Consider the following 20,683-nt stretch of genomic DNA (forward strand, 5'->3'; position numbering starts at 1 on the left):
GAACTCATGGCTCTGCATGAGGCACGAGCGTAGGAAGATCACTCCTGCCCTGTGTCACCACTAGACCACCAGGTAAGGTCGGGGACACAAGAGGGAGGCAGGAAGGAGGCGGAGGTGGGTCAGAGCCAGCCCAAAAAATTATTTGCGATTTTCCCTATTCATGGGCTGGCTCTGCCCCTAACCCCTGCGAATATTGAGGGTCTGCTGTATCTCAGTTTTTATATACTTATACATCATCAATATTTGTAAATGTCTGTTTTTCTAGATGCTTGTGTACATCTGAAGCAGGCATTAGTGCCAAAACATGGACTGTGTCGGGTCTACAACAGTTTACTTCAATATATAACAGAGACTTTTATTGGTTCTTAATAAATATTTGTTCATTGGTTTTATCTCTGGTTGATGTGTACAGTTCCATCCTCACTTTGGCAATTTCTGTTTGTTTTTTGTGGGGTTAGTTTTCTTGTTCTCTGCTTTTTAGCAGTACATTTACAACATATCTAAAATGATAATATGCACTCTGCTCAAAACTGCCCTCATTATTGGTAGTTATATTATAAAGCTAAACAAAATTTAAAGCAAAAAGCTATAAAACAGAAATGAAAAACAATCACTAAAAATTAAAATGGCAAGCCAAAATCAGATTGACTCACGCACATTTCCGGAGCAGCTCCAGGTGACTCCACAGAATTTCTCCTTGAGGGACCCTCTGGAAAAAGTCTTCTTGGCTAATGTTACAGAGATCCCGTCCTGGAATACTGAGGGTTCCAAGGTCTATGTCTGGCATGCCAAACTCCTTCATCACCCATACCACCCAATGAAGGACTTGATCTGTAGACCACTGAAGTGGGTCTGAAACAAAAGTTAGAAATCTGCTGTTAGACTAATAGCCCACTTCTTCTGTCAACATTAGCTACTGCAAAATGTTTCGCTTTGTTCTACCAACTCAAAGCCCTGCATTTACAAACACACACAAAGCACTATGAAAGATTTAGGGCTCCTTTTATCAAGGTGCGCTAGCGGGGTTAGCGCGTCAGACATTTCATCACGCGCTAACCCCCGTGGCAAGCCAAAAAGCTAATGCCTCGTCAATGGAGGCGTTAGCGACTAGTGCGGCAGGCGGTTTAACGCGCGGTATTCTGCGCGTTAAACCCCTACCACACCTTGATAAAAGGAGCCCTTAGTCTTGCTGAAATAAGATTTTTTATATACACCACCTATCAAAATTATCAAAGCTGTTAACAATCAGGCATTCAAGCATTATCCTTATCTGTCCCGGTGGGTTCACAATCTATCTAAAGTACCAAGGTTATTCATTATTTGTATTTATTTATTTTAACATTCATATCCCTCATAACCAAAAACCTATGTAGGATACAAAAGGAACACAAATATAGGTGAACACACACATATCTTAAAATACTAACATGCAATTCTTAAACTTCCCCAAAATACACAATCATACAAGTTATTACAAAAAAGATCAAATTTTTCAAAACATAAAATAATAATGTCAAATTCAGATATAACCATCACAGATTTTAAAAAAGCCCTCTAAAAGAAATAAGCCTTCAAACATTTACGGAAAAGTAAAAATAAAGAGATTTAATGAACATTTTCTGGAAGAGCGTTCTCTGAAGACCCACCACCGCAAAAACCCTGGAATAATTGACTTAACTATAGTCCATATAGACAAAACAACCAACAGTTGCTTAGATTGTGAATGCAAAGATCAAGATGGCTCATATAAGGCACGAGAAGTTGCCATTACTTTTGGCAAAGCTTGATGGAAGACCTTATACACCAACACCAAAATTTTAAACTGAACCCTCCAAACTGGCAAACATTGTAATTTAGCCAATAAAGGGGTAACATATTCCTTATGTGAAATGCCACCAATCATTTTTGCCACTGCATTCTGCATTACTTGTAATGTCTGTAAAGACTTCTTCAGAAGACCACATAAAAGGGCATTACAATAATCTAAATGTGGTAGACTTGATGAAAGTTAGCCAATGAAAGTAAACCATGCAGTTTCAATATCAAATGAGTCTTTAAAAAACATTGTCCTTATTACTGATGCAATATGACCCTGAAACTGAAAGGAGGAGTCTAATAAAAATAAAAAAATAAAAAACCAGACTTTTGATCTCCTGTACTGTAATTGTCACTGCATTATACACAAAATCTGGTGGAACATCTAAAATACCAGATGATGATAACCACAGTAGTTTTGTTATAGAAACATTTAAACAGAGGCAATTCAAAGACATCCAAGCCATATAAGATGACAATGGAGCAAAACCTTGCACATAATCAACTGGAAATTTTTTTTAAAAACCAACAACAAAAACTGCAGATCAGCAGCATATCATCGATACTGTACTCTAAGATTTGAAAGCAATGTACCAATCAGGGGACATAAACAGAGAGAGAGAAAAAAACTAAAAAAAAAAAAACCAAACCAAACAGTGCTTAGGTTTCATACACTGCAAGCTTCTAGAAGTTGTTGGAACTCAAAGGCTGTGTTTGTCAAATGTCTTCTGGAGATACCCAGTCTGCACATCTTCTACACTTTATTTACCCTTTTCTTCTCGCATTACTAGTGCAGATCAGGTATTCTCATATCAATCACCTTTTCCGACAGGCAGCCTAGGGACTGCAGCTTCACTAAATCCCTTTGCACCACAGATGTTAATTTAGGCAGCATGAAAAAGGGACACGTGCTCCCCCCAAATATGATTTTAATTTCACATTTTATAGTAAAGGGAGATTCATGCACCAAATTCTCCTATTTTTTGGTGCATAAATCTACCCCAGGTTACACTCTCCTCTCCGTATTTGAAACAAAAGATTTTCCACTACGGAAAGTCATTTGGGATGTCCTCATCTTATGATCCATCTACTTTGGGAAATGAAATCATATGGAGCTCCTCATACACTAGAATGGGTGGCCATCCCATCCTACTATATGAGAGACCAAGAAAGACTTAGCCTGTGGGAAGGAAACAGATGTTACAGATTTAAAGGCTTAGCTGCGCTCCTGTGTGTTAGGGAGACAGACATCACTCCTAATTACCCCCGAATATCAGACCATTCATTTTCTGCGTGTTGCTGATCACCATTTTACCATCTTAGGTAGCAGCGGGTTGCTAGCCTCTGAGAAATTTGATTTAAGTGGTAGCAGGTTGCTAGCCATTGAAAAGCTTTAAAATTTGGATAGTAGCAGGTTGCTAGTCATAGAGTCCTGTGATGGCGCACTCACCACAGGAGAAAAGTTTCATTTCAGTTGAACAGAAAAAAAAAAAAGAAAGATTGAGTACAGTATGTCAGTAGCAAATTGAGTACAGTATGTCAAAACAATTCACACATTTCCCTTTTAAACATGAACCATCATGTAAATGAACAATTATTAGAACACATTATAAAGCCAACAGGCAACATCTTACTCCCTTTCTCCCAGGGAGCCCTAATTTAGGGACTCCTCTCATACTGTACACATTGTCCTGGTATAGTTTACTCCATTATAGTTTACCCCACTAATGGAGCACAAACTTAAAAGCAATACTTTTCTCGGGCTGTACCAATGGCAGGATATGGTTTACCCCTTGGTGTGGACACAAATGCAAAATATACACAGCAACCTTATACTGAAAAATAGTTAATGCAGACACAAATAACTAGTAATAGTGCCACCAACCCTCAAGTCCTCCTTAAGTACTGTACCACTTAGAGTCAGGCTTCCGGGCACTTGGCTCAACTAGGCTCGGCTGGCTGTCGATACTGATGGTGCAATCCCCATGCTACTTGGAGACTGTGATGACGCTCATTCAGAGCGGAGCTTGGACACCCAAATTGGATGCAGTTTGAGGCAACCTGCTCCATCCAGCAAGCCCTCTCCCTCTTCCTTTGGGCTTTGCTGCTGGATCACCCCCAATGGGGGCTGGCAGTAGTTCACCCAGTGTCAAACTGGCCAGGCATTCAAGCAACTAACATGGCTCCACTGTGGTACTTGCCTTGTCCCAGTTGATGGGGGTTGGGGGCAGGTCTGGAGCCCCAGTGTCTCCAACAGTCAAGGAGTTCCCTGCAGTAGGGGCCTCAGATGCAAAACCAGCTTGCCTGTTATGGTTGTGTCTGTCCTTGGTCTCAAACAAGTCCTCAGAACAATTTCGGCAACCAGGAAAAAAACAGGGACTGGCTTGTGGCAGTGCTTACAAGCTAGGCACTGAAATTGTCCCATCAGCCATCCTCCTTCCAGAGCGAGGACAACCCCTCCTTTATATTGACACACTGCCTGGTCTCCCATATCAATAGTTGGATAGGCAGCCTGGGTACTTGGGACACTTGGAGGAGTCTGTAGCTGCATGAGCAAATCACAGCCATCAGCCAACTCAGTGAGCCCGCTCTTCCTCTCACCTAACATCAAAGATAGCAAAGGCAAAAAAAAATCTCTCCCATAGCACATGGAGCCCCGAGCAGGGATGAGGGCACACAACTCCTTCAGCTCAGGATCAGCTCTGTACCCCTGCAAGTATTCTAGGTACTGATACTCCAAAAGGTTGCAATTCCTGAGCAAAGATTATAAAATTCACTTTTTGCACTATCTAACTGGGTGATCCTCGAATGTAACTTGTTCTCAAGGCCCCTTTACGTTGAGTACCATTTATGTTAATACCCTTTTCCCACTCGACTGTTAGGAAGGGGCACATAAGGTATTTCTTTAAAGTAGGTCCAGTTGGCAGATCTTCACCATCAGATCAAGGTCCATCCAAAACAGAGGATCTTTTCCAGGAGACTGATTATTGGGAGAGCTATTGAAAGCGACTGTAAAGCAATGTTACTTACCGTAACAGTTGTTATCCAGGGACAGCAGGCAGCTATTCTCACTAGTGGGTGATGTCATCCGACAGAGCCCCGACACGGACATCTTGAAAGCATGTCTTGCTTGAAGAAACTTAGAAGTTTCGAGATGCCCGCACCGCGCATGCGCCAGTGCCTTCCCGCCCGATGTACCGGGCGTGTCTCCTCAGTTCAGGTAGCTAGCCTGAGAAGCCAACCCAGGGGAGGTGGGTGGGACGTGAGAATAGCTGCCTGCTGTCCCTGGATAACAACTGTTACGGTAAGTAACATTGCTTTATCCCAGGACAAGCAGGCAGGTATTCTCACTAGTGGGTGACCTCCAAGCTAACCCCAATGGGATGGTGGGAGAGTTGGCAATTTCAAGAGAACAAATTTTGTAACACTGTTTGGCCAAACTGTCCATCCCGTCTGGAAAAAGTGTCCAGACAATAATGAGAGGTGAATGTATGAACCGAGGACCAAGTGGCAGCCTTACAAATCTCCTCAATCGGTGTCGATCTGAGGAAGGCTACAGAGGCTGCCATTGCTCTGACCTTATGGGCTGTGACCTTACAGGGAAGGGATAATCCAGCCTGGGCATAGCAGGAAGAGATACAAGCCGCCATCCAGTTAGAGATGGTGCGCTTCGATACAGGTCGTCCCAACTTGTTTGGATCAAAGGAGACGAAAAGTTGAGGAGCAGTTCTGTGAGGCTTTGTGCGATCCAAGTAGAAAGCTAAAGCACGTTTACAGTCCAGAGTGTGCAAAGCAGCTTCCCCAGGATGAGAATGAGGCTTTGGAAAGAACACTGGAAGCACGATGGATTGGTTGATGTGAAATTCAGAGACCACTTTAGGCAGGAATTTCGGATGAGTACGAAGAACCACCTTGTCATGATGGAATACAGTGAACGGTGGATCCGCCACTAGGGCCTGAAGCTCACTGACCCGGCGAGCAGACGTGAGGGCCACCAGAAAAACCACCTTCCAGGTGAGATACTTAAGTGGAGCCTTGTTGAGAGGTTCAAACAGAGGCTTCATGAGATGAGACAGGACAACATTGAGATCCCAAACCACAGGAGGAGGTTTGATAGGAGGGTTGACATGAAAAAGACCTTTCATAAATCTGGAAACCACAGGATGAGCAGACAAAGGTTTCCCCTGTAGAGGCTGATGGAAAGCCGCAATAGCACTCAGGTGGACTCGTATGGAGGTAGACTTGAGACCATACTGAGATAGGTGTAGAAGGTAGTCCAATACAGAAGAAAGGGAAGCTCGCTGAGGTTCCGTGGCATTGGAAATACACCAGGAGGAGAATCTAGTCCATTTTTGGGAGTAGCATTGTCGAGTAGCAGGCTTCCTGGAAGCCTCCAAGACCTCCCTCACTGCTTGAGAAAACTGGTGAGGAGTTATGTTGAAAGGAACCAAGCTGTCAGGTGGAGGGACTGCAGATTGGGATGAAGTAGTGAACCTTGATGTTGAGTGAGTAGTGAAGGAAACACTGGAAGAAGTATGGGCTCCCTGCTGCTGAGTTGAAGTAGAAGGGAGAACCAAGGTTGTCTGGGCCACCGAGGAGCAATTAGAATCATGGTGGCATGGTCTGATCTCAACTTGACCAGAGTCTTCTGAATGAGAGGAAAAGGAGGAAACGCATATAGGAAGCGATTCCCCCAACCCAGCAGAAAAGCGTCTGCCTCGAGGCGGAGAGGAGTGCAGATCCTGGAGCAAAACTGAGGCAGCTTGAAGTTGTGGGGGGCTGAAAAGAGGTCTATCTGAGGCGTCCCCCACTGTGCAAATATCCGATGAAGGGGTTTGGAATGGAGCGTCCATTCGTGAGGCTGGAGAAGACGACTCAATTTGTCTGCCAAGACATTGTCCTTCCCCTGAATGTAGACAGCCCTGAGGAAGGTGTTGTGGCGGACCGCCCAATCCCAGACTCGAAGAGCTTCCTGGCAGAGGGAGGCCGAGCCCGTGCCCCCTTGCTTGTTTACATAATACATGGCGACCTGATTGTCGGTGCGAATTAGGACCACCATGTCGTGAAGCAGATGTTGAAAAGCTTGAAGAGCATTGAAGATGGCTCTGAGCTCCAGAAGATTGATTTGATGGAGTCGTTCCGCACTGGTCCAGAACCCCTGAGTGCGAAGACCATCCAGATGAGCTCCCCATGCATAGTTCGATGAATCGGTCGTGAGAACTTTCTGGTGGGGAGGAGAGTGAAACAGCAAACCTCTGGATAGATTCGAAGAGGTCATCCACCAGAGAAGAGACTGCCGTAGAGCAGGAGTGACTACAATGTGGCGGGACAATGGGTCGGACACCTGAGTCCACTGAGATGCCAAGGTCCATTGAGGAATTCTGAGATGTAGTCTGGCAAAAGGCGTCACATGAACTGTGGATGCCATGTGACCCAAGAGGACCATCATGTGTCTCGCTGAGACGGACGGGCGAGAAGACACCGACTGGCAGAGTAGAAGAAGAGCATCCATGCGCTGAGGAGGAAGGAACGCTCGAAGTTGGATGGTATCCAGGACCGCCCCGATGAAGGGGAGAGTCTGGGTGGGCTGAAGATGTGACTTGGGAAAGTTGATCTCGAAGCCCAAGTTCTGCAGAAAACAAATCGTAGTCAAGGTCGCCGAAATGACCTCTGGGGCCGACGGGGCCTTGATGAGCCAGTCGTCGAGGTATGGAAACACCTGGAGACCCATGTTCCGGAGTGCAGCGGCCACCACCACCAGACACTTCGTGAAGACTCTGGGTGAAGAGGAAAGGCCAAATGGAAGCACTCGATACTGCAGATGTAGATGTCCCACCCGAAATCTGAGGAACTTGCGGGAGGCCGGATGAATCGGGATGTGAGTGTAGGCCTCCTTGAGGTCCAGAGAGCATAACCAATCGTTCTGCTCGAGGAGGGGATAGAGAGAGGCAAGGGTCAGCATACGGAACCGCTCCTTGACCAAAAACTTGTTGAGGACTCGAAGGTCCAAAATGGGCCGCAGATCGCCCGTCTTCTTCGGAACCAGGAAATATCGGGAGTAAAACCCTTGGTTCTGCTGATCTAACGGGACTGGCTCGACGGCCCGAAGCCGAAGCAAGGCCTGAGCCTCCTGGAGAAGAAGGGCGGTCTGCGTTAAGTTGGAAGGATACTCTCTTGGAGGGTGGTCCGGGGGGACCCGTTGGAAATGAAGAGAGTATCCCTCTCTTACGATGGTAAGGACCCAAAGGTCTGTGGTGATTGACTCCCATCGATGACAAAAATGATGGAGACGACCCCCTATGGGAAAAACAGGGGAAGACAGAATGTTGGTTATGCTCCCTGGAAGAGAGTCAAAACGGCTGAGTAGCCTTGGGTGCAGCCGGCATCTGAGGCTTCTGCTGAGTCTTTTGCGGAGGCTGTCTCTTCGCAGGCTGTCTCGCAGGAGGAGTCTGCCTCGGTTGATAACGCCGCTGGTAAATTTGAGGCGGTCTAGAGGGACGAGACTGCTGAGGCTTCGGTTTAGGACGCAGAATAGACTGAAAAGACTTTTCATGGTCCGACAGCTTTTTAGTAACAGTTTCTATAGACTCATCAAATAGATCAGCTCCTGCACAAGGTACATTTGCAAGTCTGTCTTGGAGGTTCGGATCCATATCGATGGTTCGAAGCCACGCCAGGCGACGCATGGCAACCGAACATGCCGCAGCTCGAGCCGAGAGCTCAAAGGCATCGTAGGAGGATTGCATCAGTTGAAGGCGTAATTGGGACAGGGTCGCCACCACCTCTTCAAACTGGAAACGAGCCTGAGCATCGATGAAAGGAATGAACTTGCGGAGCACCGGCAAGAAAAAATCCAAGTATGAAGAGAAGAAAAAGTTGTAGTTGAGCACTCGAGTCGCCATCATCGAGTTCTGATAGATACGTCTACCAAACTTATCCATCGTTCTCCCCTCTCTGCCCGGAGGCACGGAAGCATAGACTTGGGAGGGATGAGAACGTTTGAGAGAGGACTCGACTAGAAGGGACTGATGAGAAAGTTGAGCTCCCTCAAACCCCTTGTGGTGAACGATGCGGTATCGAGCATCCAGTTTACTGGGAACTGCAGGCAAGGAATACGGTGTCTCAAAACAGCGCATGAAAGTCTGGTCCAGCAGCTTGTGTAGAGGAAGCCGAAGTGTCTCCGCCGGAGGGTGAGGTAAATGCATGGTGTCCAAATACTCTCTAGAATATTTGGACCCAGTGTCCAAAGTCACATCCAAGTCATCCGCCATCTGTCGGAGAAAGGATGAGAAAGACAGTTGGTCTGCCAAGGCCGGCCGACGAGACGGACTAGAAGACGTGGAAGCCTCCGGGTCCAGGGAGAGCTGAGATCGGCATGGAGAATAGGAGGCAGATGGCTCCCAATTAGCCAACGCTGTACTTTCAAAGCTCTGGCAATTGCCCACAAGAGAATTTATTCCACCACCCCCTCCTACATAAAATCCAAGCTGCCCATCTACAACCCCACTCGCACCCTCCGCTCAAAGTCAGAGATACGCCTTTGCACCCCCCCCCCCGGAAGATCCCTGCTCACAGAAACAGCCCACAAACGATCCTACAGCCACTTCATTCCACACCTTTGGAACCAACTCCCCCCCCAACTTAGACAACAGAACTCATTATTAACTTTCAGGAAATCGGTAAAGACCCTCCTCTTCAACTAAAGATCTCCTCTGTCTTCTCCCCCCCTTACATCCCCCTCCACTCTCCTATCTCCCCCCCAAAACTCCAATACAACCCTCTCTTACTCTCTCCACCAACAAATTGTATCTAAACGCATATAACTTTCCTTAAATTAAACTACTGTATTTCCCCCTTCTCTCTTTCTGCTATACTCTCCCTGTATTTAATTCTCTCCAAAATCTATAAATCCAATTACTAAACCTGTTGTATTACTTATATGTCTATTTACTCTCCACTGTGTATGTTCATTTGTAGACCGTTCTGAGCTACTGGGAGGACGGGATAGAAATCCAAATAAATAAATAAATAAATAAATACTCCGGCCCCTCCGGCTGGGACACATCCGACGAGGAGTATCCCAAACGCTGCATCTTCTTCTGCGGAGACACCTCCGAATGACGTGAGGAGTGCCGAGAAGAGTGCCGAGATCGATGCCCCTCCCGGTGACGGGACAGAGAACGAGATCTTCTATGCATCGATTGATCCTTCGAAGCCTCAAAGGAATGGATAGGGCTCGATGCAGTGGATCGCAGAGGTGGCAGAGATGCGGATTCACGCAGCGCCACCCATGTCTGGTATGGAGTGCGGAAGAACTCCTCCTGCGATGCAGTATGCCCAGGACTACGATTATCAGGAGCCGCCCTAGCACCCTGTTGGCGTGGAGGTGTGATGGGCTCCAAAGGTGGCATCTCAGGAAGGGAAGCCCTCCTGGAGGATTCCGCCGCCCTCCGCCGATCCCCCTCGTCGAGCAGAGAGATCGAACGACGAGGAGGAGGGGGAGGGGGCGGACCGCCCTCTGAAACCGAGGTCGGAATCTCACCTTGAATGTTGGCGATAAGCCGGGGTCCCATAGTGCGCATAAGCTCGACAAACTGAGCTTCTAGCAGGGATCGAAGCGAAGCCGATATGGAGGGATCCGCACCGAAAGGGGGTCCTCCTGCACGGTCTTCGCGTTCCTTCGTGGCCAAGTGCTTCTGCTTGCTAGCTTTAGGTACTTTGATGACCACGGGAGGGACAGTGGAAGGCGGTACCTGAACCGAGGAGACGGAGGCAGGTGCCGATGCTGAACTCGAAGCTGAAGCCGGGACAAACGATGCGGGCTTCACGATGCTCGATGCAGGAGTCGCAGACGTAGGTTTCGAATGGACCGGCGAAACCTCAACAGCCGCAGTAGCAGAGATGTCCTTGGCAGTCTCCATCTTGAACATCGACTCCCAGAGCAAGCAGCGCCGCTTAAACGAGCGCGCAGTGAGCGTGGAACAAGGCCGGCACGATTTCGGAACGTGTTCCGGACCAAGACACTGAAGGCAGCGTCGGTGTGGGTCCGTCAGCGAAATCGCACGCTGGCACTTGCTGCACTTTTTAAAACCGGTGATTGGTCGGGACATAGGCCGGAAAATCGACGCTGCAAGGTCGAAGCCGCTAGGCCGCAGCCACGAGGCCGGCCCGGCCGAACCGCCGGAAGAAATAATTTTAAGTTTTTTTTTTTTGTTTTTTTTTAGAAAAATAAAGTAAAATTGAAATAAAGTCAAAGAAATAAACAGAAACGCGGGTTAAAGAAGGCAAAAAACTGAAATTCAGTCAGCGCAGAATGAAGACAAACTTCTCAGCTCCGCGGAAAGAAAAGAACTGAGGAGACACGCCCGGTACATCGGGCGGGAAGGCACTGGCGCATGCGCGGTGCGGGCATCTCGAAACTTCTAAGTTTCTTCAAGCAAGACATGCTTTCAAGATGTCCGTGTCGGGGCTCTGTCGGATGACATCACCCACTAGTGAGAATACCTGCCTGCTTGTCCTGGGATAAATAGTGTTACCTGTTCTGAAACAACACAGTTAAAGAGAGTGCCTCTGTTCCTGTTGGCAAAGAAAAAATGACAATTGGAGTTGAGTTTGCAGCTACTGGTGTGGTCTGGCTTTATCTGATGGATGAGAGACAGTGAAAAGAGTGCTTGCAATGGCCTGCCAGTTTAGCACTGGTCCCGGCTTACTTTATGTACCCTTTCCCAACAGCCGTGTGGAAAAAGAGGCATTGTGTGGCATGACCTCCTGGTGGAGGAGATGGAGAAAAAATATTGCACCTGAATTCAAGAAAGCTTGGGATAGGTACATTGGATCTTTAAGGGATAGTAGATGGCATGGCTAGGTAGACTAGATAGGCAATATGGTCTTTTATCTGCCTTAATTTTTCTATATTTCTGTGTTTTTATCTTCATCTGTACATCTTCGGAATTCTGTGTATGGGCATGGGCATGGCCACGGCCTCTTTTGTGAAATCAAACTGGAAGATGTCCAATATCTCTGTTTCTAACTCACAACTTTACAAATTCAAAGAATGAGAGCTCCTCTGGGGAAAATTTTCACCTCTCATATAATAGAGAGTAGTAGAAGAAAGACCAAGGCAACCTCTGGTGCTTCCTTAAGACACCCAGACGTGTTCAGTGTATGATTGAGAGAAGTATGCCCCTAGAGATGCCCGAGCTCTGTTTGCCTCAAATGACTAACCTTGAAGTCAGGTCATGGCCTGGGGCATCAAGGCACCAGAGACCTCTGGTGCATCAGGTAAGCTTTCTTCTCCAAAGGGCTGGAGACCAACATTGGCACAGTGGGCACCAACCCTGATGCAGACACTGAGGCCTTGAAGCATCACTTGCAAGAAGTGACCGAGTCTCCAGGATGGGATGAATGGCTTTTATCCTTGGCAGATGCCCTTGATGCAACGGCCTCTTGCTTGACAAAGTAGCATTCCATCCGTTCCTGAGCTTACCCAAGAGCCACTCCCTCAAAGGCTACCACTGTCAGATGGAAACTCTGTCAATGTGGTCATGTCCTTCAGACACACATGGGGTGTTTTGGAGGCTGGCTTGCCCCAATCTGATGCCTATAAAAAGGGTGAGCTACCCTCACTTCAGGGATGCTCCAAAGGCATCTATGACCTCAGTGCCTCAATAATCCTGGTGCTGTGCTTTGAGAGGAAATGGCATCACATCCCTTGGTGTTGTCAAAAGACAAGGACAAATCCTTCCTGGTCCTTGTGAGGGGAGGGGAGGGGGGGAAGGGAATCTGAGGGTACCTGACCAGAATGGTCTCTCCTAATGCTTAATATCAAGGAAGGTGGAAACCCCTTCAATGTCCTCGGTGTCTGATACAGCTCCCAGTCACAGAAACTGATGCTCCCATTGTGAATATCAATGGACTGGACTTCTCAGCACCAAAAATCCTTTTGTGCTACTTTTCATGACCTCTGATGCCTCTATTTGATATCTGCAGTTTATAAGAATGAGTCATGATCAGGTACCAGGCAGCAATTATAAGTGTCTTGACAGACATGATCCTATTGCACTAGGTAGACTTCTTAAAGCCACTGGGAGCTTTCTGGGAAATATTTGAAAAAACTGCCACTATAGTGGAATCAAACAGCTTGACCTTGAAAAAAATATCTAACCAGCTAGGTGCCCAGTGTTTAAAAGGCCCTTAGTGTGCCACAGAAAACAAAGGAAAAACTATAGTAAGGGCCAAAATCCCTACCTAAGAGAGACTACCAGGTAAGAGGCCCTGCAAGACATGAGATTTACACATTATGAGAAGTTAAAACAAAATAGACAAGGTTGAAATGCATCAAGGCAATCTCCAATGTGAGCTGAAGACCAATGAACACATCCATACTGCTCAATAGAAAGATGAAGACTGGCAAGATCATATGCAACGGCAGCATGAGGGCAATGCATACATGCGCAGTAGAATGCTTCCAAAATCTTTGAGAAAAAAAGCTGGGCAATTTTCTTGCATGGGCTCCATTGGGATGATATCATTTCACATGTAAGAATATCATCATCCAGCTTGCTTTCAGAGGAAAACATGTAACTATGTACACTGAAAATGGGCTGCTATTTTATATATCAAATGAAGAAACTAAGTATGCTTAAGTGTGGTATTTTTTGAAAATAAGAATAGAATTCTTACCATAAGGTATCCCAAGGCGTTCTTGCTCCTTTCTGTACCCCTCCAGTGCAGCAGCCCATCGTGTCACTTGCTCAGATGTTTCATCGGACATTGTGGCGATATGCTTTGTGCCATCCAGTGTTATCACTTGGGTTTCTTCCACAAGCTGAGCTTCAGCACCAGCATGATGGGCATCCGGGTCAATGACTACTTCGACTGTTTCCACCGGCTTTACAATCTCAAGGATGTTTAACTTTGGCTCCAACCCTGCACATTTATTTCAATAAATGTGTGTATTAAAAATGAAAGAAACATGCTTAAGTGTTTATGGTTAATCAGGACTATAAATAGATAAAAGCTCTGGATTTCTTGTCCTCTGCCAAATATAATCATTTTATTTTAAGAAGTGGTCATCTGTCTCAAGAATGCAAGTCTGGAATACAGAAAGGCCAGAACAGCCACTCTACTCTCTAATCTATTGATTATATAAGGGCCAGGAGGGGAGGGATTATCCTGAAGATGACACTTAAAGAGGGTGAATTATCACAAGCTTGGCATCCCTGCTCACAAGTTTCAATCTTCAAGGTTTTAGTCCCAATATTGATGACAAGACTTGTGCTAATTCAATCCCTTTATATGTCTATTACCCAGAGCAGCATTCTATCACTTTTTGTCCAGACTAGAGAATGATGTGGGAATGGGAAAAATATCAGCTGGTTTACATTGAGAATGGGAGCAAGGCCTTTTACCACCCTGTGGGAGCAGTAAAAAGCCTTGCTTTCGCGGTACAAAAAAAGTTGTGCCCAGGTCGGTATCTCTATGTCTTCTTCCCCAACTCCCCTCTTACCCCACAACTATTTACCTTAAGGAGCCTCAGCCATGCCACGGAAAAGAATCTTCAGAAGCCTTCTGCGAAGGGACCTGGCAGAAGGAAGGCCCTTGAGAAGGCCACTGAAGATTCTTTTCCATGGTGTGGCTGAGGCTCCTTAAGGTAATCTAGATGTGTCTGTCAGTGTGTACCCATGTGAAAGGACTGCTGGACTCGAGTGGGGGGGGGGGGGGAAGTCAGGGCTTCTGCTGCTGCTATGACCTGTATGAAAGGGGATGCTAGCTGGCTGGTTCCAGAGCTGAAGGGAATGGAGAAAGAAGTGCTGTACCTGGTCTGAGGGCTGGAAGGAAGAGCCAAAGAGGGTGCTGGATCTGCAAAGGAAGGATACTGGAGCTGGAAGAAATGGAGAGGTGCTGGGGGGAGGATTGGAACCGTAGGAAAGGGAAAGAGATGTTGGACCTGCAGGAAGGAGGAGAGAGAAGGGAAGGAGATGCTGAACCAAGGGGATGAAGGAAAAGGAAGTAAAATACTGAACACAGCAGAGGGAGGAAAGAAAGAGAAGGTGAGAGATACATTGGTGTAAGGGAGTAAGAAAGGGGAGAAGCTGGACACAGGGAGATATATGGGGAGATGGTGAGCATGGATGGAACATAGAGATAGGACACAAAGGGAATGCTGCATGGGGTGGTGAATGGACACAGAGAGACACTGCCAGACATGGGAGTATGTACAGACAAAGGGAAGATGGCTAAACATGGGGGAGAATAGGAACACAGAAGGGAGATACTGGACTTGAGGAGGGGCATAGGACACAGAGGAGAGATGCTGGACATAGGGGAAGGAATAGGGACCTAGAATGGTAATGATAATGAAGACAGGGAGATGGATACAGGGGAAATACTAGAAAAATAAGAATAGGAGACACAGAGAAGGGAGATGCTGAACATGGGGATAAATACATACACAGATACATACACAGAGCTTGAAGAAAGAAGAATGTCAAATGGGCAGGAAATCCTGGAGAGTGAGTTAAAAGAGAAGGAAACTGAAACCAGAGCCTGAAACCAAAATGGCTTGAAAAATAAAGTGACAAGACAACAAAAAGGTAGAAATTGTTTTTTTTCTATTTTACGGTTAAAATATATCAGATTTGAAATATGTATCCTGCCAAAGCTGGTGTTTGATATAGCTGGGGACCACAAAACCCACTACCAGATCGTGCTTTCTTCAGTTTCCAGCAGGCTTAGGGCTCTCTCTGGCCAGGGGCAGTTGCCCTAGTTACATTCCCCTAACTCAATCCCTGCCACATGTGATCTTTATGTTTTGAACAATATAAGAGGAAATGCCTATTTCTATTTCTTTGATGATGTACTACATGCAAGTTGTGACTTCTTGGGATTTTGGTTAATTTATATTTATTTTTTTGGGTCAGCTATTATGGATTTAGTATTTGTGATCTGTGCGCATCACTGAGGTATTCTGTTAGCATGATTTTTCTATGAAGCATTTTGTAGTAATTTGGCTTGTTCAATCTGTCTTGATAGTGGAGAGGATATTTATGAGGGGGTGGAGGGGAGACAAGGGTTTTGTTGATCCTTGTTCTGCATTTGTGATTTATGAATGACAGTTGTACAGAATATTTTTTATTTTTATACTTTAATGAAATGATTTCAATATAAAATCATAACTATTTGAAGTTTGTGCAGATGGTATCAGACAGTGTGTGCGGGGACGGGGAGAGAGTTTGCAGGAATGGGGCAGGGACAAACTAATGTCATTCTCTAGTCTAGATCCAAGACACAAGGACATATATGAAAAGAAGGGAGATGGTGGGCAGAGCAGAGCTGGCAATGGAAAACAGTTCTGGCTCCTCCTTGGAAATGGAGCAGAGCCCCTTCCATGGGCACAGATCATTTCTGGCTCCCAGTCCCCAAAAGCAAAGCAAGAAACATGGAACTATTTACACTTAGAAAGGAACAGCCACATAGCTTTGATATTGGCATGATTTACTTATACAACTGAAAAAGACAAAGAATAAATGTCTGTTAGGGTCACTGCTTTTTCCATTACTTACGGCCTCTTTTACAAAGCCGCGCAGCAACTGCCCCGAAACCCTTTAAATCTCTATGGGCTTCGGGGCCGTTAGCACAGCTTTGTAAAAGAGGCCGTTAGTGTGTCAACATCAGCTTTGCTGCTGCTTATTGTGTTAGATTCTCAGACCTCTTTTCCTCTGCCTTTGGTGACCACAGTGGGAAAGTGAAGAACTACTGAAAGAACTAGATGGAAAGGGGGATAGGGGAGAAATAAGGTAAAGGATAAGAGAGAATGAGCGAGAGAACTGGAAGGGCTGAGGTGTACAAGAAGGGGTGCGGTAGTGGAGGAAGAGTGTAGAAAACAAAGTATAAAAAGATGCTGCTCCTATCATCCTCCCTCCCCCGAAGCAATGGCAAAATAGGCCATGCTTTAGAATTCCAAGGCCCTCCACTCATCTGAGGTAAAAGAGAAAAGCAGGAAGTGCAGCCAATCTGCTCCCAAAACTGCCTTACTAGCCAATGAGGTAGTGGAGAAGAGTTTCCAGAGAAAACAATTTTCCAGGAAGGAAATTGGGGGACCATAATGGTGACAGTGGTAGTAGTGGGGGAGATCAGAGCAGAGATAGTTACAGAACTTCCATCAACTGGTTTAACTGTGGCAGAGAGAAATGTTCCAAATTAAAAGATCTCAAAGTACCAAAATGCAGGCAGAATTTATTAAAATATCATGAAGAGAAAATAAGGAAAAGTAGGAAACTTTAGACAGCCTTGGTCTAAGCCCCATGAATTTATTTTCAAAAGATCTTAAAAAGCTCCCTTTTTCCTGTCCTATTCACCCCTCCCTAATGTTTTAAGTCTGATTTCTCATCAACAACCTACCTTCACAACATTAAAATGAACTTTGGCAAAGCTTTTATTATAAAAGGGTTGGGGGAGGAACAAAACAAAAATTCAAGGAACTGATTGCCACTTCTCCTTCTTCCTGCCTAAACTGTGCCCAAATTTTAAAATGGAATCAAATACCCCACCTCTTTTTCCTAAAGTTCCATCTCAGAGTTTGGAACAGTCAGAAGAACTAGCTGCATCAAAGTTATAACCAGGATTTCTATTCTTAGATGTTTAAAAATTGTTAACTAAATATAGGTTATTTTTCAGCTACTTCAGGGTTCTTTGAGGGTTTAAAAAAACATTGTTTCAGTGCTTTTGCATTGGAATCAAATATGTACGTCAGCACAGAAAAAGGCAAAAAAAAAAACCCCAAACAAAACAAAACCGAGAGATGAATACATAACAAGCCAGGGAGAGGGTTGAGGGAATACTAAGGAAAAGTGGTGTTGTCTGATGGGTTTAACCAATAAACACCTTTTCCTCGCTCTTCAATGAGGATGTTGGCGTTATCAGCTAAAATCTAAAACCAGAGGACTTAGTTATAATGGGGAGAGACATACACAAAATCATAATACAGAAACATTCTAAACAGTTTTAGAAGTCTCTGTTGTACCAGGGAACATTTTGAAAACTTCTGAATTTGAATGGACCTAGTCTTCTGGGTTTTCTAGGCGACTACAGAATTCAAAAATTTCTAGAGTCTTTCACAAGCAGAAGTTTTACTGTTAATTTCACACAATAGAACAGCTTAAAACTCCCTTCTACTGTACAGTTAAATATGAAAATAGCTGAAGAAATTTAATAGGTAAGACTGCTAAAATCTGCAGCATGCAGAACTTGGATAACTGCTTCTGACCTCGATAGCTACAGCCTAACCTCTTCTATGGTTCAAATAACTTCAAGCTACACAATTTGAAACAAAAAGGAACAACTGTTTTGGTTTAAATTAAGTGTATTTATACTCTTTATCCACTGCCAAGCCTTTTATCAAATCGTACTATTTAATCAATTTTGGGGGTCAGGGGCACAAAAATTTAATTCATTAATTCCTAGCAGGCAGACCTAAACAAATAATATGCCCTTCTTTATGGTTTTACAAAATCTCCCACTGGAGAGTTTTGTTACCCATATGTGTAGAACTGAAACACTAGGGCAGTGCATCTCAAACTGTGTGCCTCCTGAGATTCCAAGTGTGCCGCGGCACACTGAGGGGGGAAAAGAGGCGCCTGCCAGCTGACTTCCCTATGCAGTACAGCGCCAGCGCTGCCCAATTCGCCGAAAGCCTGCATGTTTCCCCCTTCTCTCTAGTGTCCTCCGGCTTCCCCCCTCCAGTCTCACCTTTAAAGCTAATTACAGCAGCCTGCAGAGGATTGCCGGTAGGTAAAATGATTTTATTTTCAATATAGTGATTGAAATATGGCAGTTTTGAGAATTTATATCTGCTGTGTATATTGTGAATATATGAAAAATGAATGGAAAAAATTGCATTACAATTAGTAAAGGGGATAGGATCTGGGGCAGAGCTTGGGTGGGCCTAGGGAGGTCTGTGGTTGGGGTATTCAGTTGATATTTGTTAGACTTACGGGGTACTTAGCTTGAAGTAGTTGAAAAACACTCCTGTAGGCAATAAGCTGGCGCCAATGCCTCTCCTTCTCTCTGGCCCTCTTCCCTGCTGGCACCCCTGCTCGGAGCCGCTCAGGGGCTGAAGAAACCCGATCTCGCAGCTGCCACCAACGACCGGGTTAGTAGTGGGGCAGGAGCACGGAAATCTCGCTCCTGTCCGCTGCATCTCTGGACCACCAGGGATCGGCAGACAAGATACGAGAACAGGGCAGGGAGGGGAAACAAGGTGCAGAGCCTGGCGGCATCCTGCAATAATTCTGGGAGGGGGCACTGGCCCGAATAACCAGGACCCCATTTTTGGGCCAATTTTTTTGGCCCCAAAATCCCAGTTTATATTCGAGTATATACGATAATTGGTCATAATTTGAGACAGTACTCCATGGCAGCCTCACTATATTTAGTCTCTGAAAGATGCTTGCCCACTGAAATTTGCAGTGGCCAGGGATAGTGGTGCAGTGTTTTACAAGATGCAGGTTAATCCATGAATAGCAGGTGCAGGGATTTCAAAATGAAATTCTCTTCTTTGTATCGGGAGCTTGTCTCCAGCACTGCCTCTTTTCTCTGTGAGGAAAAGTAGATGAGCACATTTCCCTCTATCCCCACAGTGTAGAACAGTTTTTTAAAAACAGACCATTTCAGCAGATTAACATATATTCACCCACAGAGAATCCATCTGCAAAAGTTCCTTACGGATATCCATAAGGGAAGCTCAACAGAAGAGAAAAGTTAGATTATGACTATATCTTCCTGTATGTGTTCAATTAAGCAAAAGACAAATAAGGAAGAGCTTATTACTGCTCGATAAAGTCTTGCATGATCTTGTCAACTCATGTTTAAACTTATGGAGAGCTGTCATGTTATCAAAGCTTGCAAAAAAGCACAGTTACTTACCCTAACAGGTGTTATCCAGGGACAGCAGGGAGATTTTTACATGTGAGCAATGTCATCCACAGAGCCCATACAGACAGCGCTAAAAGTGTACTGTAACTTTAAGTTTTTAGGAAGCTTCGAGACTGCCCGCGCCATGCATGTGCCTTCCCACCCAACATCAGCTCACGGTACTTTAGTTCAGTGAACAAGCTAAAAAGCCAACCAAGGGAGGTGGGAGCAATGTGAGAATATCTGTCTGCTGTCCCCGGATAACACCTGTTAGGGTAAGTAACTGTGCTTTATCCTAGGACAAGCAGGCAGCACATTCTCACATGTGGGACTTCCTAAATTAACTACAAAGGAATGAAGGGAGAGTTGGCCTCCAAGCAGAAAATAAATTCTGTATAACTGCTTGGTCGAACCTACCATCTCATCTGGAAAAAGTCTCCAGACAGTAGTGGGATGTAAATGTGTGAACTGAGGGCCAAATAGCTGCTTTACAAATATCTTCAATGGGAGTAGAATGTAAGAAGGCAACTGATGCTGCCATTGATCTGACTGTGTGTGCTGTAACACGTCCCTTGAGCGGCAGCCCAGCAAAAGGAGATGTAGGCTACTAACCATAAGGAAATAGTCCGTTTAATTACAGGTATTCCAAATCTGTTAGGGTCAAAAGAGATTAACAGATGAACAGAAGTTCTGTGCAGCTTAGTATGTTCCAAATAGTAAGCCAAGGCATGTTTGCAGTCCAAAGTGTGAAGCGCAGTTTCACCAGGGTGAGAATGAGGCTTTGGAAAAAAGCAGTTAGTACAATGGATTGATTGAGATGAAAATCTGTGTCTACTTTCGAAAGAAATTTGGGATAAGTCCGAAGAACCACCTTGTCATGGTGAAAAACTGTGTACTGTACAGTGGATCACAGACTAATGCTTGGAGTTCACCGACTCATCAAGCTGAAGTGATA

The 20,683-nt window shown here is 45.3% G+C and overlaps 1 protein-coding gene across 2 annotated transcripts in view; it reads right to left on the reverse strand.

Annotated features, from left to right (window-relative positions):
* GABPA (GA binding protein transcription factor subunit alpha) overlaps window positions 1-20,683 on the reverse strand; it is a 97,482-nt gene that overhangs the window by 47,709 nt on the left and 29,090 nt on the right. For both annotated transcript variants that reach the window (XM_033942803.1, XM_033942804.1), the window contains exons 5-6: window positions 13,498-13,743; window positions 658-852 (exon numbers count right to left, since the gene is read on the reverse strand). In XM_033942803.1, coding sequence (XP_033798694.1) covers window positions 658-852; window positions 13,498-13,743 — 441 coding nt within the window. The remainder of the gene's footprint in view (window positions 1-657; window positions 853-13,497; window positions 13,744-20,683) is intronic.

Source organism: Geotrypetes seraphini, chromosome 4 (assembly GCF_902459505.1).
Source record: "Geotrypetes seraphini chromosome 4, aGeoSer1.1, whole genome shotgun sequence".
Taxonomy (NCBI): Eukaryota; Metazoa; Chordata; class Amphibia; order Gymnophiona; family Dermophiidae; genus Geotrypetes; species Geotrypetes seraphini.